This window comes from Heterodontus francisci, chromosome 23, assembly GCF_036365525.1.
Source record: "Heterodontus francisci isolate sHetFra1 chromosome 23, sHetFra1.hap1, whole genome shotgun sequence".
NCBI lineage: Eukaryota > Metazoa > Chordata > Chondrichthyes > Heterodontiformes > Heterodontidae > Heterodontus > Heterodontus francisci.
This window is the reverse complement of record NC_090393.1, coordinates 49,006,449-49,024,376: the sequence shown is the minus strand read 5'-3', so window position 1 is coordinate 49,024,376 and position 17,928 is coordinate 49,006,449. Positions and strand designations below refer to the sequence as shown.

The following is a 17,928-nucleotide window of genomic DNA, read 5'->3' as shown; positions in this document are numbered from 1 at the left end:
TTTCAAATGAAACCTCTCCCCGCTCTTGTGATCTTTTTCAAATGAAACCTCTCCCCGCTCTTGTGCTCTTTTTCAAATGAAGCCTCTGCCCGCTCTTGTGCTCTTTTTCAAATGAAGCCTCTCTCGGCTCTTGAGCTCTTTTTCAAATGAAACCTCTCCCCACTCTTGTGCTCTTTTTCAAATGAAACCTCTCCCCGCTCTTGTGATCTTTTTCAAATGAAACCTCTCCCCGCTCTTGTGCTCTTTTTCAAACGAAGCCTCTGCCCGCTCTTGTGCTCTTTTTCAAATGAAACCTCTCCCCGCTCTTGTGCTCTTTTTCAAATGAAACCTCTCCCCGCTCTTGTGCTCTTTTTCAAATGAAACCTCTCCCCGCTCTTGTGATCTTTTTCAAATGAAACCTCTCCCCGCTCTTGTGCTCTTTTTCAAATGAAGCCTCTGCCCGCTCTTGTGCTCTTTTTCAAATGAAGCCTCTGCCAGCTCTTGTGATCTTTTTCAAATGAAACCTCTCCCCGCTCTTGTGATCTTTTTCCAATGAAACCTCTCCCCGCTCTCCCCACTCTTGTTCAAATGAAGCCTCTCCCCTACACACCACCTCCCTTATTGTAAACTTAGGTCCCCACATTATTCCTGCAAAATTAATTAGGCTTCGGTCTCCTGGATTTGGGATGTATTTATTAATGTGATAAATATTTTTGAACTCAGCCATATAATGTATGAACCGTGACAAATCACCTATGTACTGCCCTTGCCTGGAATTTTAGTGGGTTGTGATTCACTGGGATAGAATTTCAACTTTCCGTTGCGACGGATCGGGTGCCTGTTGTGAAAACCATTCAATTTTCATTTCCATTGAAATGAGGGTACAAAAGAATTTATCACTAGGGATCCTTTTAACCTTTGAACTGTCATACTCTGGAGGGTAGCCAAACATTTAAGACTTCCCAAGATTTGCTTTGTGATATTCTGTTGGCATTAGCCCCCAACAGATGCAGAGAGATAGAATAATTCACTTTGGCAGACACTGTTGGTGGAGTCTTCGCTTCTCAAAGGAAACTGCATCAGCAGAGCTCTCGTGCCTTCATAGTGATATGTGAATACCTGACTAATGCGTATGCTGGAAGATTATACTGTTGCAACCCAATCACAGCATGCCATGCTTTACATGATACTACATCAAGGAAGGTATGCCAGCGTGATCAGCAGCCACTGTTCCCTGTTTGAATACACCTGCCAAGATGCCCCTAACCAAATCTGTGGGAATTGGGATTGAGAATTGGAACATGTCTTCTCAGACTGTATCAGCAGAGGGGTGGATCCCAAGTTGTGCTATCTGCTGCAAGGACACCTGCGGCAACAATGCAACATAGAGCTTGCACATATGCAGGGCCAGTAATGGTCTGTTGTGATCTGAAATGTGCCTGGTCTTTCTAAATTGACTTATGGGATTGTCCTTTGGAATAGGACCACTGAAAACTCCCCTTGCAAGCATCTAATGTTGCAACACTTCGATTTCAACAGCTGGCAAAGAGGAGTCCAGGTGCTGGTCTGTGCTGTCACTTGTCTGCAGACTCATGCCTGTACCTCGAGGTCCCTTTCCCTTCAAGGGAGTTTGCTACTTCTTAGTTCCCTGCTTCTCGAGTCTCAGCAAAGGTTGCTGATGGTTCAAGATGCCTTTTAATGTTCTCCAGATTCTTTCTAAATTTTATCCCCCTTCTTGTTACACTTACTGTTAATTGTCCCTATCCCTTCAAATTTGACTTGCATGCACCTTTGTTCTGTTACCAGTGCTGTCATTCTTAGACCCACCTGGGAGTGGTGAATAGTTATGAGAATGAGGTTAGCCCAGAGAATTGATTGCTATTAACGATGTTAAAGTTAACACTCAAGCAAGACCAAAAGCACTGCAAACAGAATTAGAGCTGGTTTATACCTGAAAATGGAAATCATGCCTTTGCGGAAGCTTAGTCTGAATGATTGTTCAGCTAGATGGCAGAGTTTGTTTCTAGCTTCAAACACATGTCCCTTGTGATAGTGTCATGCACAGGTAGCTTTTGTACTGCAGTCAGTGCCCATCCTTACCAGGAATGATATGAATAGTAGCATAATGTTGCAAATTATCACATTTTAAACAGCCTTGCCTTCAGATCTGAATCTAATAGGACAATGTATTGACTCCAAAATACAGAACACAGGCAGTTGGTACAAGTGGAGATTCCGATCCCTACACCAGCTTTGGGTTTAAGGGAATACTTCAAAAGTACTTCATTGGCTGTGCAGAGCTTTTGGATATGGGAGTGTAGTGGTTATGTTACTGGGCTGATAATCCAGGGGCCTGGACTAATGATCCAGAGACAAGAGTTCAAATCCTACTGCAGCTGCTGGGAAATTTAAATTCAGTTAATTAAATAAATCTGGAATAAAAAGCTCATATCAGCAATGGTGGCCATGAAATTACCAGATTGCCATAAAAACCCATCTGGTTCATTAATGTCTTCGCCTGGCCTATATGTGACTCCAGATCCACAACAATGGCGTTGGCTTTGCCATCTGAAACGGCCTAGCGAGCCACTCCGTTGTAATGAAGAAGGCAGCTCACCACCACCTTCTCAAGGGCAGTGGGAATGGGCCACAAATGCTGGCCTTACCAGTGATTGCACACATCCCGTGAATGAATAATTAAAAAAAGGTCTTGCAAGGGGTTATATAAGTTTAAGTTCTTTCTGTAAGCATTTTATTTTCTCACACAATTCAGTTTAAATCCCACAATAATGCTTTAAAGAATTAATAAGAACATATGGCATCTTTTCAGTATGCTGTGTTACTGCCATTATCTAGTTGGAAATCCTGTTGGATTTCAGTCCTCTGTAACCCAAAAACCATGAAAATTCAAAAGCATTGAGAACCTTTTAAAATTCCCTCAGTTAAAGTAACTGCTACATAGCTGTTCGAAAGTTGTAGTTGAATACTAAAGTGCCTTTGTTTTGCTACATTTATGTACTCTCAAAACTAGCATAAAATACTGCTGAAAGTTATACTTTCACTCAATTCAAACCTGCCCTTTTGTGTTCTTTATTCTCAACCTTTTCAAATTGCTCATCTTCATAATTTTATTGTGCCACTTTGAAAATTTGCAAAACTCAAACTAAATGCAATACAGATTCTACAGTTAGATTCTAGATGTAACAGGCCGGATTTTCACCCTTGCTAATCAAATGTTTGAGTCCCATTTCCACATGCAATTCATGGAAACAGTCTTCAAGTCAACTTTGAATTTCACGGATAACTTCAATGCGACAAATCCCAAGATCCACACTCAAAAGTCCATACAGCTTCAGCCACTGAATTAATTCCCTAGACAGTCTTGGGCTTGGTTTAGACTCAGTTAAGTCAATTTCTTGCCTTACACTCCACTAAAAATGAGGCAGAAGAACAGGCAAGTAGTCACTGTCCTGCTGCCCCTTAAAAGCATAGACACAACTTAGTCTTCCAACACAAAGCATTCCCAATTCTCAACATCCAGTGGCCTCTGCCACTTTTCCAATCAATGAGGCCATTGTGTGGACTTGTAACAACACTAAACAGTTGTTTATATCCATAGTCATGAATCTTAAAACACTTGTGCACCTCACGAGCATATGGCCCTTTAAAATGGATGGGAGCTGTTCTAAAAATCTTGATTCTTTCAGTTATTCAAAGACAGTTATGTAAATGCTCTGTTCTATGTTCCATACTGCCAATACCAAGATGATGGTGTCTCTGCGTAAATTCAAGTCTGCAGATTACAGCAATTAGGGATAACTGTGAACCCTCTGCAAAGGGTTGTGGAAGCAGATTCAATAATAACTTTCAAAAGGGAATTGGATATATACTTGAGCAGGAAAAAGTTGCAGGGCTATGGGGAAAGAGCAGGGGAGTGGGACTAATTAGATAGCTCTTTCTGCCTAACAATTACTAGCTTCCCTTGGTTTGCCGGTACATATCAGTTCACGACCAGCATCCTTGAGAGTGATCCATGGCCGAGTGACCAAAGTTTGTACAATGTCACCATCTCTGCACTGGGAGACAGAACAGTGAGCATGCATTCACAGACCTGGGCCCATTCCCCAACCTGCCAGAAATTGTTTAATTTTACTGCTCTCTGCTAACTTTAAAAATCTGAAAATGATGTTTCGAAGTTATACTGCAGCCTGCGCAAGGCTGCCTCCTGGAGCTCGTCTCTCGACTCCTATCTACTTCAATTTGGCTAACCACGAAGAAAAGGACTTGCATTTATGTAGCATCTTTCCTAATCTCAGGACATCCCAAAGTACTTTACATCCAATAAAAGTTCTTTTGAAGTGTACAAATGCCAATTTGCACACGGCAAGGTTCTGCAAACAGCAATCTGATAATGACCGGATAATCTGTTTTAGGGATGGTGGTTGAAGGATAAATATTGATACTGAAGAGAACGCCCCTGCTGTTTTTTGATGTGCTGTGGCATCTTTTACACCATCTGAAACAGCAAATGGGGCCTCAGTTTAGCAACTCATCCAAAAGATGGCACCTCTGACAGTGCAGCATTTCCTCAGTACTATACTGAAGTGTCAGCCTCGATTTCGCATTATCAAGTCTCTGGATTGAGAGGCAAACCCACATCCTTCTGACTCAGCAGCAAGAGTGCTACCAACTGAGCCAAGGCCAACACTGACTACACTCAATTTACCCTGCAATGATAACTGAGATATAACTGGCTGATTAGAGTGTAAGTCTTATTTAAAATAGACCATGCTATTATGTGTACATTGTAGCGGTGGGGACAGGGGTAGTGGGGGGGGGAGGGATGTTGTCGTTACTGAAGATTTCTTTTTCCTGTTATTTCTAAATACTCTTTACAGAACAATTCAAAGTTTTCCTGGAATTTAAAAAATGAAAACGCTGAGCCAAGCCCAGAGCAGAAAGCATGCCGTCCCTGAAACATTAGATCCTACATCCTAAAATATTGCATTTGGGTTAGAAGGGCAACAGTTTCTTATCCGTAACATCTCTTGGCAGCAGAGCAGTTCAGCTTCCCTGATTGGTATTTGGATTATATGTGATCAAGGAAGATAACTTGCTCTCAGTAAGTCAATTCCTTTTAAAGCTGCGAGTGGGATTCAAGGTCAAACTAAGCCTTATCTCTCCAGAAGGAATTTAATTGGTGAAAACATCTAAATCTGTAACTTTGCTGCTTTGTGGTTTATACTGTGACTTTTTGAGAGTTTGGGAGGCTGATTGTCAGGCTCGTTTTATTTATTAGATCAGAAAACACCATTATTTGGATAGCAGGCATTAGAATTGAGAGGATTTGTGCGAAATTTGCCAAACTGAGCTGGTATTTCACCGTGCTGTCAGATGCAATTTGCACCTGAGGGTGTACTCAAAGCATTTTCAGCAGTCAGAGTAAGCTCACCTTGCCTTTTCAAAGGCTTGATTGTCTGTAATGGAATATAAAGTACCTTGTTCCCCTGTGTGACTTGCGTTTATAGATAAAGAAATCGTAGGTAAATATAATCCCCAATTACAAGAAATTTGTCAGTGTGGATTAGAAAAATGCTGCCAAAGTCCTGATGAGAGTTAGTTGTAGATAAGATCCACATCATTTTTTTATTGGTAATTGTTGTATTTTGGAATGGCATTACAAATGTAGAAAAATAATTTTTATTGTGTAAATAGGTCTCTGCCTATCCAATAAAACAGACAATCTCTTGTAGAGAAAAATAAATGAAAAAACTTGAATTTTATGTGGCACATTTCATGACTTCAGGACATCCCAAAGTGCTTCACAGGCAATTAAGTACTTTTGAAGTGCAGCCACTGTTGTAATATAGGGAAATGCAACAGTCAATTTGTGCACAGCAAGGTCCTACAAACAGCAATGAAATAAATGACCAGATAATCTGATGTTGGTTGATGGATAAATATTAGCCATGATACCGGGAGAACTCAGTAGGTCAGACAGCACCTGTGGTGAGAGAAACAGTTAACGTTTCAGGTCCATGTGACCTTTCATCAGAACTGGCAAAAGTTAGAAATGCAAAGGGTTTTGAGCAAGTGAAAAGGCGGGGCAGGGGGCGGGGGAAGAAGAACAAAAGGGAAGGTCTGTGATAGGGTAGAGGACAGGAGAAATTAAATGACAAACGGTTTCATGGTACAAAGGGGCATGTGTACATGTGGGCGGCACAGTGGCGCAGTGGTTAGCACTGCAGCCTCACAGCTTCAGCGACCCAGGTTCAATTCTGGGTACTGCCTGTGTGGAGTTTGCAAGTTCTCCCTGTGTCTGCGTGGGTTTTCTCCGGGTGCTCCGGTTTCCTCCCACATGCCAAAAGACTTGCAGGTTGATAGGTAAATTGGCCATTATAAATTGCCCCTAGTATAGGTAGGTGGTAGGGAAATATAGGGACAGGTGGGGATGTGGTAGGAATATGGAGTTAGTGTAGGATTAATATAAATGGGTGGTTGATGGTCGGCACAGACTCGGTGTGCCGAAGGGCCTGTTTCAGTGCTGTATCTCTAAACTAAACTAAACTAAAACAAAAACAGATGCTGCCTGACCACCTGAGTATTTCCAGCATTTTCTGTTTTTGTTTTAGATTGCCAGCATCTGCAGCATTTTTCTTTTGTACTGGGAGAACCCCCTTCTTTTCTTCCAATGGTATCATAGTATCTATTATCTACACCTAAGAGGGCAGACATGGCCTCGGTTTAATGTCTCATCTGAAAGATGGCATCTCTGACAGTGTCACACTTCCTTCTGCTAAGCGTCAGCCTGGAAGTTGTGATTGCTGGCATCAGAAATACAACTGGAAATACATCATCTATGCCAATCTAGAAAAAGCTAACAACTGTCCTGATGTAGAAAACAAGTTGTTCAACAAGTATTTTCAGAGCATTCCTTTATTTGTAATGTAGGATAAAAAGACAAACATACAAGCCTTAAAGGGAAATACAGATGTTATTGGAAAAATTTCATGGTCATTTCCAGGGGTGTGTTCCCTGAAACATTTTTAACTTTTAAATTAAACGTGAGATACTCTCTTCTCCAACCCTCTTTCATATATTGTAATGAATTTACCTCCCACTTCATTGGCATTGATATACTGCTCCCTCGGTCTTTGCCATCTGCGTGCCAGAGCCACACGTTTACCCCCACCCCTCACCTGCCCACCACCACCAACCATTTCCCTCACATGCATTCTGTTGCCATGCATTTTGGTCCCTCTCCTCAGCATGCATTCTATTCTTTCCCTGTGCTATAGTTTTTCATCAGCTAGTTTTGATTGAAACGTGCATTAGACATTGTGTGTAAGTGCTCCAACATTAATGCACAGGCGGGGTGCGAATTTGCAACAAGAATTCCCTACACAATGAATATCGTTGCCATGCATACTGCCTCCTCCATTCTCTTTCCTTGCATTCTTTCCCCACCTGCAAAACTTTTCTCTTGTCTCCTTCCCTTAGCATTCATTTCCTGCCCCCACCCACTCTTACCTGAATCTGGTACTAATGGAAACGGGTCCCGCTTCTACTCTCAACACCACTCCTGCGATTACTGCCTCTCTGTGCAGTTGGCAGGAAATCCCCATTCACACACAAGTTCCCACCAGCAGAGAAGGAAATCCAGACCATTAGCAATGGAAATCTTGCAAGGAGGAATCGGACCTGTACGGCGGCTTGGGAGGAGAGAGCAGGGTGGAGGGTGACCTGGTTGCATTGCTTTGTGTTGGAAGATGATAGCATGCTGACTGGGCCCACCAAATGCTGACTCTCGCCATGAAACACTGGTGGTTGGCAGATGTGAAATACAAAACAGGTTAGACAGCATTTAAAAAAGAAAGATAGATGAAATTCTTCAGAGATCAGAACTGAACATAAATCTGCATGAAAAATGATTTTTCTCTCTCTCCTTAATGTAGAGTGCTTGTGCATGCTGCTGAATTAGAATCAGAAACTGAAGCTGTGTAATGGTATATAGGTAATAGTAGGACTGCTGTGGTCCAGAGTGTGTGCTGTTAATCAGGACGTGGCAACATTACAGTTGACTGTGGTTTATTACGTGCCCCTGTAGTGACAATCTTGAAAAGCTGCACATTATATTCCAGTTTAGAATTTAAATTTTAAATTTATTGAAATCTGTTGATTTTCTGGTACATTGCCAGCATCAGCTCCAGGGGATATTGTAGCCTGTGTCACATTAGTGAAACTTTGACATTTTTTAAAGTCTTGGGGGTTTTTGTAATTTTTTTTTTGTAATCTGCTTATAGCACAGAACATTTCAAAAGCATGCCAGTTGCAGGACATCTTGCGCCATGGGCAAAATAGACACATTTTGCTGCAATTCATCTTATGCCTATTTAATATTGCAGCATTGTTGCTGATGGCAGTCCTGACTTGCTGTAAAATAAATGAGGTGGTGCCACAACAAGAATCACTGGCAGCAAGTGTAAGGAGCTGGCAGCAGTGCTACAAGCAAACTAAGCACCCGAGCCTATCCGTCCAGGCCCGTGGGGCAAACCCTGGCCAGAAACTGAAAATTATGATATAAAGCTTTTGAACAAACACACAGGAGCAGCCTTGGCACACGTGCAGTTGGTTCTTTGTTGCTACTGCTTTGGAATCCACCCAGCAACAGAATTGGGGCAGATGCCTGAGCACCCAACATAGTTCAGAACCACTTCTACTTGATGTAATTCTGAAATGTAAAATGGGATAGAAATTCCTGAAAAGGCTTCAGAGTTCACTTCGGATCAGTATCATCTATTTTAATATTGGAATTTGCAATAAAGTACAGACAGTGAATATTTTTTGTATAGTATAAAAAGATGTTTGTTCACTGTAATTGAATTTTGATTTTTTTTTTCCTGATTTACAGGAAGCTGCAATGGCCAAACTGGCAGCCTCTGAGGCTGCAACAACTATAGCTCATAAAGTAAGTGCTAGTTTTGATTGAAACGTGCATTAGACATTGTGTGTAAGTGCTCCAACATTAATGCACAGGCGGAGTGCGAATTTGCAACAAGAATTCCCTACACAATGAAGTCCTGATCAGATTCCCTATATAACAAGTTCCCGATGATATTCCCTTCACAATGATTTTGGTCAGGCGCAGATCTGCAGTCAAGTTATTTTCTTAGTGGGATATGTGGAGTGAAAATTTGTGATTGATTTATCTGGGCTTCTGTCGTACACCTCTGAATGACTGGCTACAGAGCAGTACTAGCAATAGGTTATCACTTGCCCACTCTCTCAAATGGGGAATAGTGCGGAGAACAGGGAAACTTTATAAAAGCCCTTTGTACATTGTTTTTTAAATTGGGAAATAATTTAGTCTGCGTTGCTGCTTCTGTAGACCATTGTATTAGATTCCGGACTAAATTATTCAAGAGCAGTGATGTGGCAAGGCAGTGGAAATGCTAGATTAGTACTTTAATGCCCTGACACTGCACTGACATCTGTACATCTTGATGCCCCTCACTTCACTCATATATATTTCAAACTTTATGAGCAACTGCAATGCATGGGTCTCCATTTAGAAACAAGTTTCCAACAGATACAGTATAGCATATGGTTTGTCGGTTGCTGAGTATGGCTGAACAAAAGGTAATAAGATTAGAATAGTATTATACAAGTGTTTTAATTAGAAAAGGGGTGAAAATAAATTTAAGGATAATAGGGCTAAGAATAGTAGAACGGATAGAATGATGGATAAATGCAACGAAATGTTAATTTTTTTGCATTTAAAATTGTGTTCTGTTATTTATTCTAACAGTTTACATTATTACAGAAAGAAAGCCATGTTTGACATCTGAATAAATTTATCTAATAATTAGTGTTATAGTATGAGTTTCAAACGAACAGCTGATAGGTCCAGGCAGACAAGAATTTTTATGGTCCTAATAGCTTAAGGAGTTAAAAAAAATGATAATGTAAGTGTAAACATTATTATGTTTTTTCTAATTGCTTGTTAGAAACAATGGGGGCATTCTAACCCAAGAATAGGTGGGGTGGGAGTGGGGGGTGGTTAAAAGTTTTGATTTTTAGAGTGGGAGCGCAACCTGGCTCCAACATGTCCAAGTCTGCATGGAGCTGCGTTTGGATGCTGGCGAGAAACTTATACGCCAATGTTGGGGATTTAATAATAGGATGAAAGCAGGTACTTACTGGCACAACTAAAGTCCTTAATGATGTATTTTTAAACTGTATTTAACTTGGCTCCAAATTTAACTTGTGCAGTGCAGGTTTCCTGGGGCTCATGAAATTGACCAGGGAAATGGAGGTGAGTTTGAGCAGTAGTTCAGATGGGTATTCAATCAAATTCATCAGTGTCCCATCTGAATAAAAGCTCACTATTACAGATGGTGACTGTTTCCTCTGGCAAATATTTAGCAGGGAGGGCTTGAGTGGATACAGCTTTTTTCAGCCTTAGAGGATTTCAAATTGACAAGATCAAGGTGGGAAGCACCTTGGATATGTTTGACAGCACATCAGAAGAGGAAGACCATCACTACTCATGGCAGTGAGGACATGCTGTGATGGGATCAGCATGTGCACAGGAGAAGTGACGAGGTCGCAGGAGGCACTACCCATGACTCAGGGTTTACGAACAGAGACTTGGCTTCCTGGACCTCTCAGAAGAGCAGTGCTCCCACAGGCTGAGGTTGTCAGCTCAGGTGATGGCAGACATCAGCAGTTTCCTGGAAGAAGACCTGCTCCCTGCTGGGCCTGGTGGCTACCCATTACCAGTGGCTGTGAAAATGACCATTGCACTCAACTTCTTTGCCTCCGAATCCTTCCAGGGCACTACCCAAGTCATTTCCAGGATCTCCCAGTCAGCTGCACATAAAGCCATAAGGCAGGCTACTGATGCCTTGTTTGCCGGGGCCGACAATTATGTAAATTTTCTGTGCTGACAAAAGCCAGAATGAGAGTGCACTCGACATCTCCTCTCTGACTAGATACCCGAGATACATGCTGCCATTGACTGCGCACCCATAACAATCAGAGCACTGCCACAGCAACCAGGACTGTTTATAAAACATGGTTTATAAACCATCAATGTGCAGCTGTTATGCAACCACAAGAAGGGGTTCATGAGGATGAGTGCCAGATTCCCTGGGACTTATCATGATGCTTTTTTACTGCAGCAATTCAACATCCCAGACCTTTTCCTTCCAGGAAGGAAACTTAATGGCTTGCTTGTAGGAGACCAGGGATACCCACTTCAAACTTGGCTCATGACACCTGTGAGGAACCCCAACAATGATGCTCCAGAGCATTACAATGAGAGCCACATGACCACCAGGTGTTTCATCAAGTGAGCCACTGGAATGTTAACGATGCACTTCGGGTGCCAAGATAGGTCTGGAGGCACCCTTCAGTATTCGCCAGCCAGGGTGTCCAGAACGATTGTGGTATGCTGCATTCTGCCCAGTGTTGCGCAGAGGATAGGATTGTAGGTGGAGGTGGACAAAAGGGCACATCATTCACATTCAGAGGAGGAGAAGGAAGATGGGGCACCTGTTGCAAAACTAGCTGATTACATTGCTGTCAGGGATAGCCTAATATCTCAAAGTTTCGCCAAGTGTGAAACATAAGAAATTAAATCCTGAGATCTGCTCCCACACCAGCACCACCCTCCACCCCTATCCTTTGCATTAAACAGTCCTTCAACCACTCATCCACCCATTGCACATCTGCCCAATGGGTCCCATAATGCAATGATGATCAGCATGAGACAAGTGAAAGGGTGAGTTTACACTTTGGACACAATAATGGCCAAGATGTGGAAGTGATGCTAATCAGTAAATTTTATGTGCCATTATATAAAAAAAATAACATTTTGTCAAACAAGCATATGTATACCCTTGGAGAATTACAATTTCTTTAACTTATGCTTCCTACCCCATCTATGTGGCGCATCCTGTGAGGTTTCAGCAGAGGCAGATCTGTGCCCTAACTGCTGAGGTGCCTTTAGCCTATGCTCTGAGTTTTGGAGCCCTCACGGCCCTGCCAAATACTGTTCCACCTGTGCAGAGTCAGACTCGGCCATCAGGAGACGACGCAGCATTTCCCATACTGGCTGATGGGGGAGCAGTGGGTGAGAAGTGGGAGTGCTTTGAGTGGAGTTCTTACTTCCATTCCCCCTTTCACCAGCACTTCCACTCCTACTACTCTGCTGCAGCCCATGGATAAGGTATCTGTCATTCTGTAGAGCCATGCAAGAAACCTCAAGGAGGCAGCCAGTCTCTCCATGACAGACATTCTTGTAATTCTTTGGTGTCACCAATCCGCTAATGATTGAGATGGACTCCTCCATCCTCTCCACTATTGTGCAGAATGTGTGTGGCACATCAGTTCATACCTTGCTCAGTTGCTGATGCATCTCTCATTTCTCCTTCTTTATGATGGCGCCTGAGATTCACCATCCGTGTCCAGCTGAACAGAGCTTGGAGAGGATTGCGCCCCGCGATACAGACTCTACAACTCTCTACCACCAGTGTCTACTTGTGTTCACTTTTGTATTATGAATCACCAGGTGAAAACCCAACTAATCATTGAAGTGGACCCACCGGAGTGTGAATTCTGTGTTTGTGCAGGGCTGTACATCCTGTTATGGTGAATCTTCAGCAGGAATGAAGTCCTCTGAGGAATCATGGATGTCCTGCGACACTTCCTGTGCGTGTGAAGGCCCTGGAGAGCAAAAAGGGATATGATTACATGGCAAAGTTACAGCCTTGACAAGCACCATACTCAATCTTTTCAGTCATTGATGAAATGTAGTCAGCGGATGTGTGTCAGAGATACTTGTAATTCTGTCACCAGCTATCTGGGAGATCCCGTTCTCACTATCTCCGATTAAGAAGGATAAGGATATGCCACTTATCTTCAGGGCATCCTCCTCCGCATCAATGAGATGGACTGTTTGTGGTGGGTCACCTCCAGTCCCGTCCCTCTCCCATGTGTTTAGTGTTCTCTTCTCCTACAAGAGTGAAAAAACAGACCTACTACCTGATGGAGGTAGTACATTCAGTGAGGGTGACTATGAGACATGCATCACATTGCATAAAGATTGGAGTGATTCTCAATGGTGGATGCATAAATGGGGAGGTGATGAAGTGCATAGAAAGTGAAGGCTGGGTGCTACTGGAAGTTGAGTGAGGGTGAGGAGTGATGTGATGGAGAATGCTTAGTAAGACCGATTGAAGGGCGAGTGGGGTTTAAAGCACAGGATGTAGGTGATCAGAAAATGTACTTTTTTTTTCCTGCCCTGGTTAGGTAATTAAACTGCTTCGTACATTGCATCCAAGAACTCGGCACGCTGTTGCTGCTGTTTACCTCCTCAGCTACCTCCAACCACACCTTCTTGGTGAAAGCAGCAGGTTTCTCCCTCCCATAGCTGGGGAAAAGTATGTCCTTCCTCCTCCTGACTGCACCTAACAGTAATTCTAGCAAGTTGTCACTCTCTCTGGGTGCTGCCCTTATTCTACATTCACCATCCTGAACACCCCAATTTCCACTTGTAGACAGTCTCTTTAAATAGAACTGAGATTGCATCACGCGTTACCACATTCTCCTGCTGTGGAGACATGAAACCTGGAAGTCTAAAGTAATCAGTATAGTTGAACTTAGATCCCAGATTCCAACCAGCTCAGTTGACTTCCGGATCTACCCCATACAATTCCACCCTGATCCCCTCTAGGAAGCCACCTTCATATTAATATTGGGGTCAATACTGTTGACTAAAAGTATGAAATGTGGGGGAGTGGCAATTTTGGTCAAGGAATTTATTACAGCTGTGAGGAGGGATGATATGTTGGAAGGTTCATCAAATGAGGCCATATAGATTGAGCTAAGGAACAAAAAAGGGGCAATCACGCTGCTGGGAGTGTTCTATAGACCCCCAAACAATCAGAGGGAGATAGAAGAGCAGATATGTAGGCAGATTTCTGAGAAGTGCAAGAACAATAGGGCAGTAATAGTAGGGTATTTTAACTCCCCCAATATTAACTGGGATGGTTTTACTGTGAAAGGAATTGAGGAAGCAGAATTCTTGTGGTGCATTCAGGAAAACGTTTTTGCCCAGTATGTCCAAGTCCAACAAGTGAGAGCACAGTTTTGGATTTCGTTTTAGAAAATGAAGATGGGCAGGTCGAAGGAGTGGCAGTGGGAAAGCATTTTTGTGGTAATGATCATAATTCAGTCAGTTTTAACATAATTATGGAAAAGGACAGAGATAGAAGAGGAGTTCGAGTTCTCAATTGGGGCAAGGCCAATTTTACTAAACTAAGGAGAGATTTAGCGAAAGTGGACTGGAAACAGCTACTTGAAGGTAAATCAGTATCAGAGCAGCGGGAGGCATTCAAAGGGGAGATTCAAGGGGTTCAGGGTAAGCATGTTCCCACAAAGAAAAAGGGTGAGGTGGCCAGATCTAGAGCCCCATGGATGTCAAGGAGCTTACAGGGTAAGATGAGGCAGAAAAGGAAAGCTTATGTTTTACACCGAGAACTCAATACTACAGAAAGCCGAGAGGAGTATAGGAAGTGGAGGGGTGAAATCAAAAAGGAAATTAGGAAAGCAAAGAGAGGGCATGAAAGAATATTGACGAGCAAGCCAAGGTGAACCCAAAGATACTCTGTCAATACATTACGAGTAAGAGGATAACTAGGGAGAGAGTAGGGCCCATAAAAGACCAAAAAGGTAACCTATGCGTAGGAGTGGAAGATATTGGTATGGTTCTTAATGAATACTTTGCGTCTGTCTTCACAAAAGGGGGGGGTGATGCAGATATTGTAGTTAAGGAGGAAGACTGTGAACTATTGCATGTGATAAACATAGGGAGAGAGGAGGTATTAATGGGAGTAGCATCCTTGAAAGTTGATAAATCACCAGGGCCAGATGAAATGTATCCTAGGCTGTTAAAAGAAGCAAGAGAGGAAATAGCAGAGGGTCTGACCATCATTTTCCAGTCCTCACTGGATACAGGTGTGATGCCGCAGGATTGGAGAATTGCTAACGTTGTACCTCTGTTTAAAAAGGGAGCAAAGGATACACCAGTCAGTCTAACCTCAGTAGTGGGCAAATTATTGGAATCTATTCTGAGAGACAGGATAAACTGTCACTGAGAAAGGCACAGGTTAATCAAGGATAGTCAGAATGGATTTGTTAAGGGAAGATCTTGTTTGACCAACTTGATCAAATTTTTTGAAGACATAACCAGGAAAATGGAAGAGGGTAGTGCAGTTGATGTAGTCTACATGGATTTTGAAAGGTTTTTGACAAGGTCCCACATGGCAGACTGGTTTAAAAAAATAAAATCCCATGGAATCCAGGGAAATGCAGCAAGGTGGATACAAAATTGGCTCAGTGGCAGGAAACAAAGGGTAATTGTTGATGGCTGTTTTATCAACTGGGGTACTGTTTCCAGTGGCATTCCGCAGGGCTCAGTACTGGGTCCCCTGCTTTTTGTGGTGTATATTCACGATTTGGACGTAAATGGGGGCATGATCAAGAAGTTTGCGGACAACACAAAGATTGGCCGTGTGGTAGATAGCGAGGAGGATAGCTGAAGGCTGCAGGAAGATATTGATGGTCTGGTCAGATGGGCAGAAAAGTGGCAAATGGAATTCAACCTGGAGAAGTGTGAGGTGATGCATTTGGGGCAGTCAAACAAGGCAAAGGAATACACGATTAATGGGAAAATACTGAGAAGTGTAGAGGAAGTGAGGGACCTTGGAGTGAATGTCCTCAGATCCCTGACAGTAGCAGGACAGGTCAATAAGGTGGTTAAGGCATATGGAATCCTTTCCTTTATTAGCCGAGGTATAGAATACAAGAGCAAGGAAGTTATGCTGGAAATGTATAACTCATTGGTTAGGCCACAACTTTGAATACTGTGTGCAGTTCTGGTCACTTCATTACAGAAAGGATGTAATTGCACTAGAGAGGGTACAGAAGAGATATATGAGGATGTTGCCATGACGGGAAAAATGCAGCTATGAGGAAAGATTGGATAGGCTGGGGATGTTCTGCTTGGAACAGAGAAGGATGAGGGGAGATCTGATTGAAATGTACAAAATTTTGAGGGGCCTGGATAGAGTGGATGTGAAGGGTCTATTCACCTTAGAAGAGAGGTCAGTGACGAGGGGACATAGATTTAAAGTGATTGGTAGAAAAATTAGAGGGGAGATGAGGAAAACCTTTTTCACCCAGAGGGTGGTGATGGTCTGGAACTCACTACCTCAAAGGGTAGTTGAGGCAGAGACCCTCAACTCATTCAAAAGGAGTCTGGATATGCAACTCAAGTGCCGTAAGCTGCAGGGCTACAGACCAAATGCTGGAAGGTGGGATTAGAATAGGTGGATCGTTTTATGGCCGGCACAAACACGATGGGCCAAGTGGCCTCTTTCTGTACCTTAAACTTTCTATGATTCTATATGAAAAATATATTTTTGTCCAAAACCTGAGACAGTTCCTTTTTTTTGAAGCATAGGAAAGCAAACTAGAAGCATGATGCTGAGTCAATGGGTGTACAGGCTAGCTGGAGTCACCTAATATAAGGAAATGTGACATTGGATCTGTTAGTGCCTGTAATTTATTTAAATCATCTGCTGGCTCTGAAATAAATGATACGTTTGAAGCAAAGTCACGAAACACATTTAATGCAGAATAATAAAGAAATCTGGATTCTGAATTGTATAAAGGTGAAAGCAGGAGCTTTCATTGGGAGAGAAATTTAGTTTGGCTGCTCACATTAATAAAATCTGAAAGATGAAAGGAAAGCTTTAGAAACACTTAACAATATAAATGAAATGCAATTGCTCGAACAGCCAATTTATTACACATGAAAGATGAGCTCTCTATTTACAGACAGATCCTGGAAATTAATGTATCCCTGATTTCTGATATCTTGACTGAATTTTTTTTTTGGAAAGCTAATTCTCGTCATTAAATTGCATATAATTCAGATGCATTCACTTGGATGCTAACAGTTATATATATATGAGCTGATAAATTGCAGCTTATAATGTGATTAAATGTAGGATAATACCTATAGGAATGGGTAACAGTAAAAATGTGAAAATGCTGGAAATACTCAGGAGGTCAGGCAGCATCTGTGGAGAGATAAACAGAGTTAATGCTTTAGGTCAATGACGTTTCATCAGAACTTCAGATTTCCAGCATCTGTAGGATTTTGCTTTTGTAACAGTTAAAATGTGTTTAACATGAGAATTATTTTGTGACAGGCCAATGAAATTTTTAAATTGGTGAAAGCAAGTACATTCCCTTAAAGGGAGGGGAGCCCTAAAGGCTCAAGGAAGGGTAGCCCATCCAAACTGATTTGAACACCAGGCAGAAATAAAATTATATTAAAAAGGGTCAAATGAAAACATGAAAGGGTCTCCACTGGCAGTACCTGAAAAGGAAGATTAGTTTGGAATAACCGTTGACCATATCCTGAGACCATCTGGTCAATGTGTAGCAGTTAGTTGTAACGGAAATGCGCATTTGTAAGGCACTGCAGTCCCAGTCAGAATAACACTTGTTACGACCGGGGTGGGAGCAATGCACTGTCAATTCAGTTCCATCACTCCACAGGTCGCAGCATATTATTAAAGTTTTCCCACCCAACTGAAAAACAGCCAAATTAAATACTCTAGTCACCCCAGAATAAAATAGACCAAACCAGGTATCTTTAGGCAACAGCAAATTAACTATTTATTAAAACTAAGTCTTAAACACTATTAAGATAAAACTAAGTCTAAAGACCTTGTAACTTCGTATTTTAACCTAACTCCCCCATTCACACACATACACTCAAAAACTAATGGTTAATCGGTTTAAACAAATGTTTTAAAAATTAACTGTTTCTTAAGAATAAATAAATAACTGGGTTGTTAGTCTTTGTGGGTT

At 42.1% G+C, this 17,928-nt stretch overlaps 1 protein-coding gene across 2 annotated transcripts in view; it reads left to right on the top strand.

Moving 5' to 3' along the window:
* The window catches only part of acads (acyl-CoA dehydrogenase short chain), a 261,122-nt gene that overhangs the window by 235,734 nt on the left and 7,460 nt on the right, over positions 1–17,928 (top strand). For both annotated transcript variants that reach the window (XM_068055209.1, XM_068055208.1), the window contains one exon: positions 8,891–8,947. In XM_068055209.1, coding sequence (XP_067911310.1) covers positions 8,891–8,947 — 57 coding nt within the window. The remainder of the gene's footprint in view (positions 1–8,890; positions 8,948–17,928) is intronic.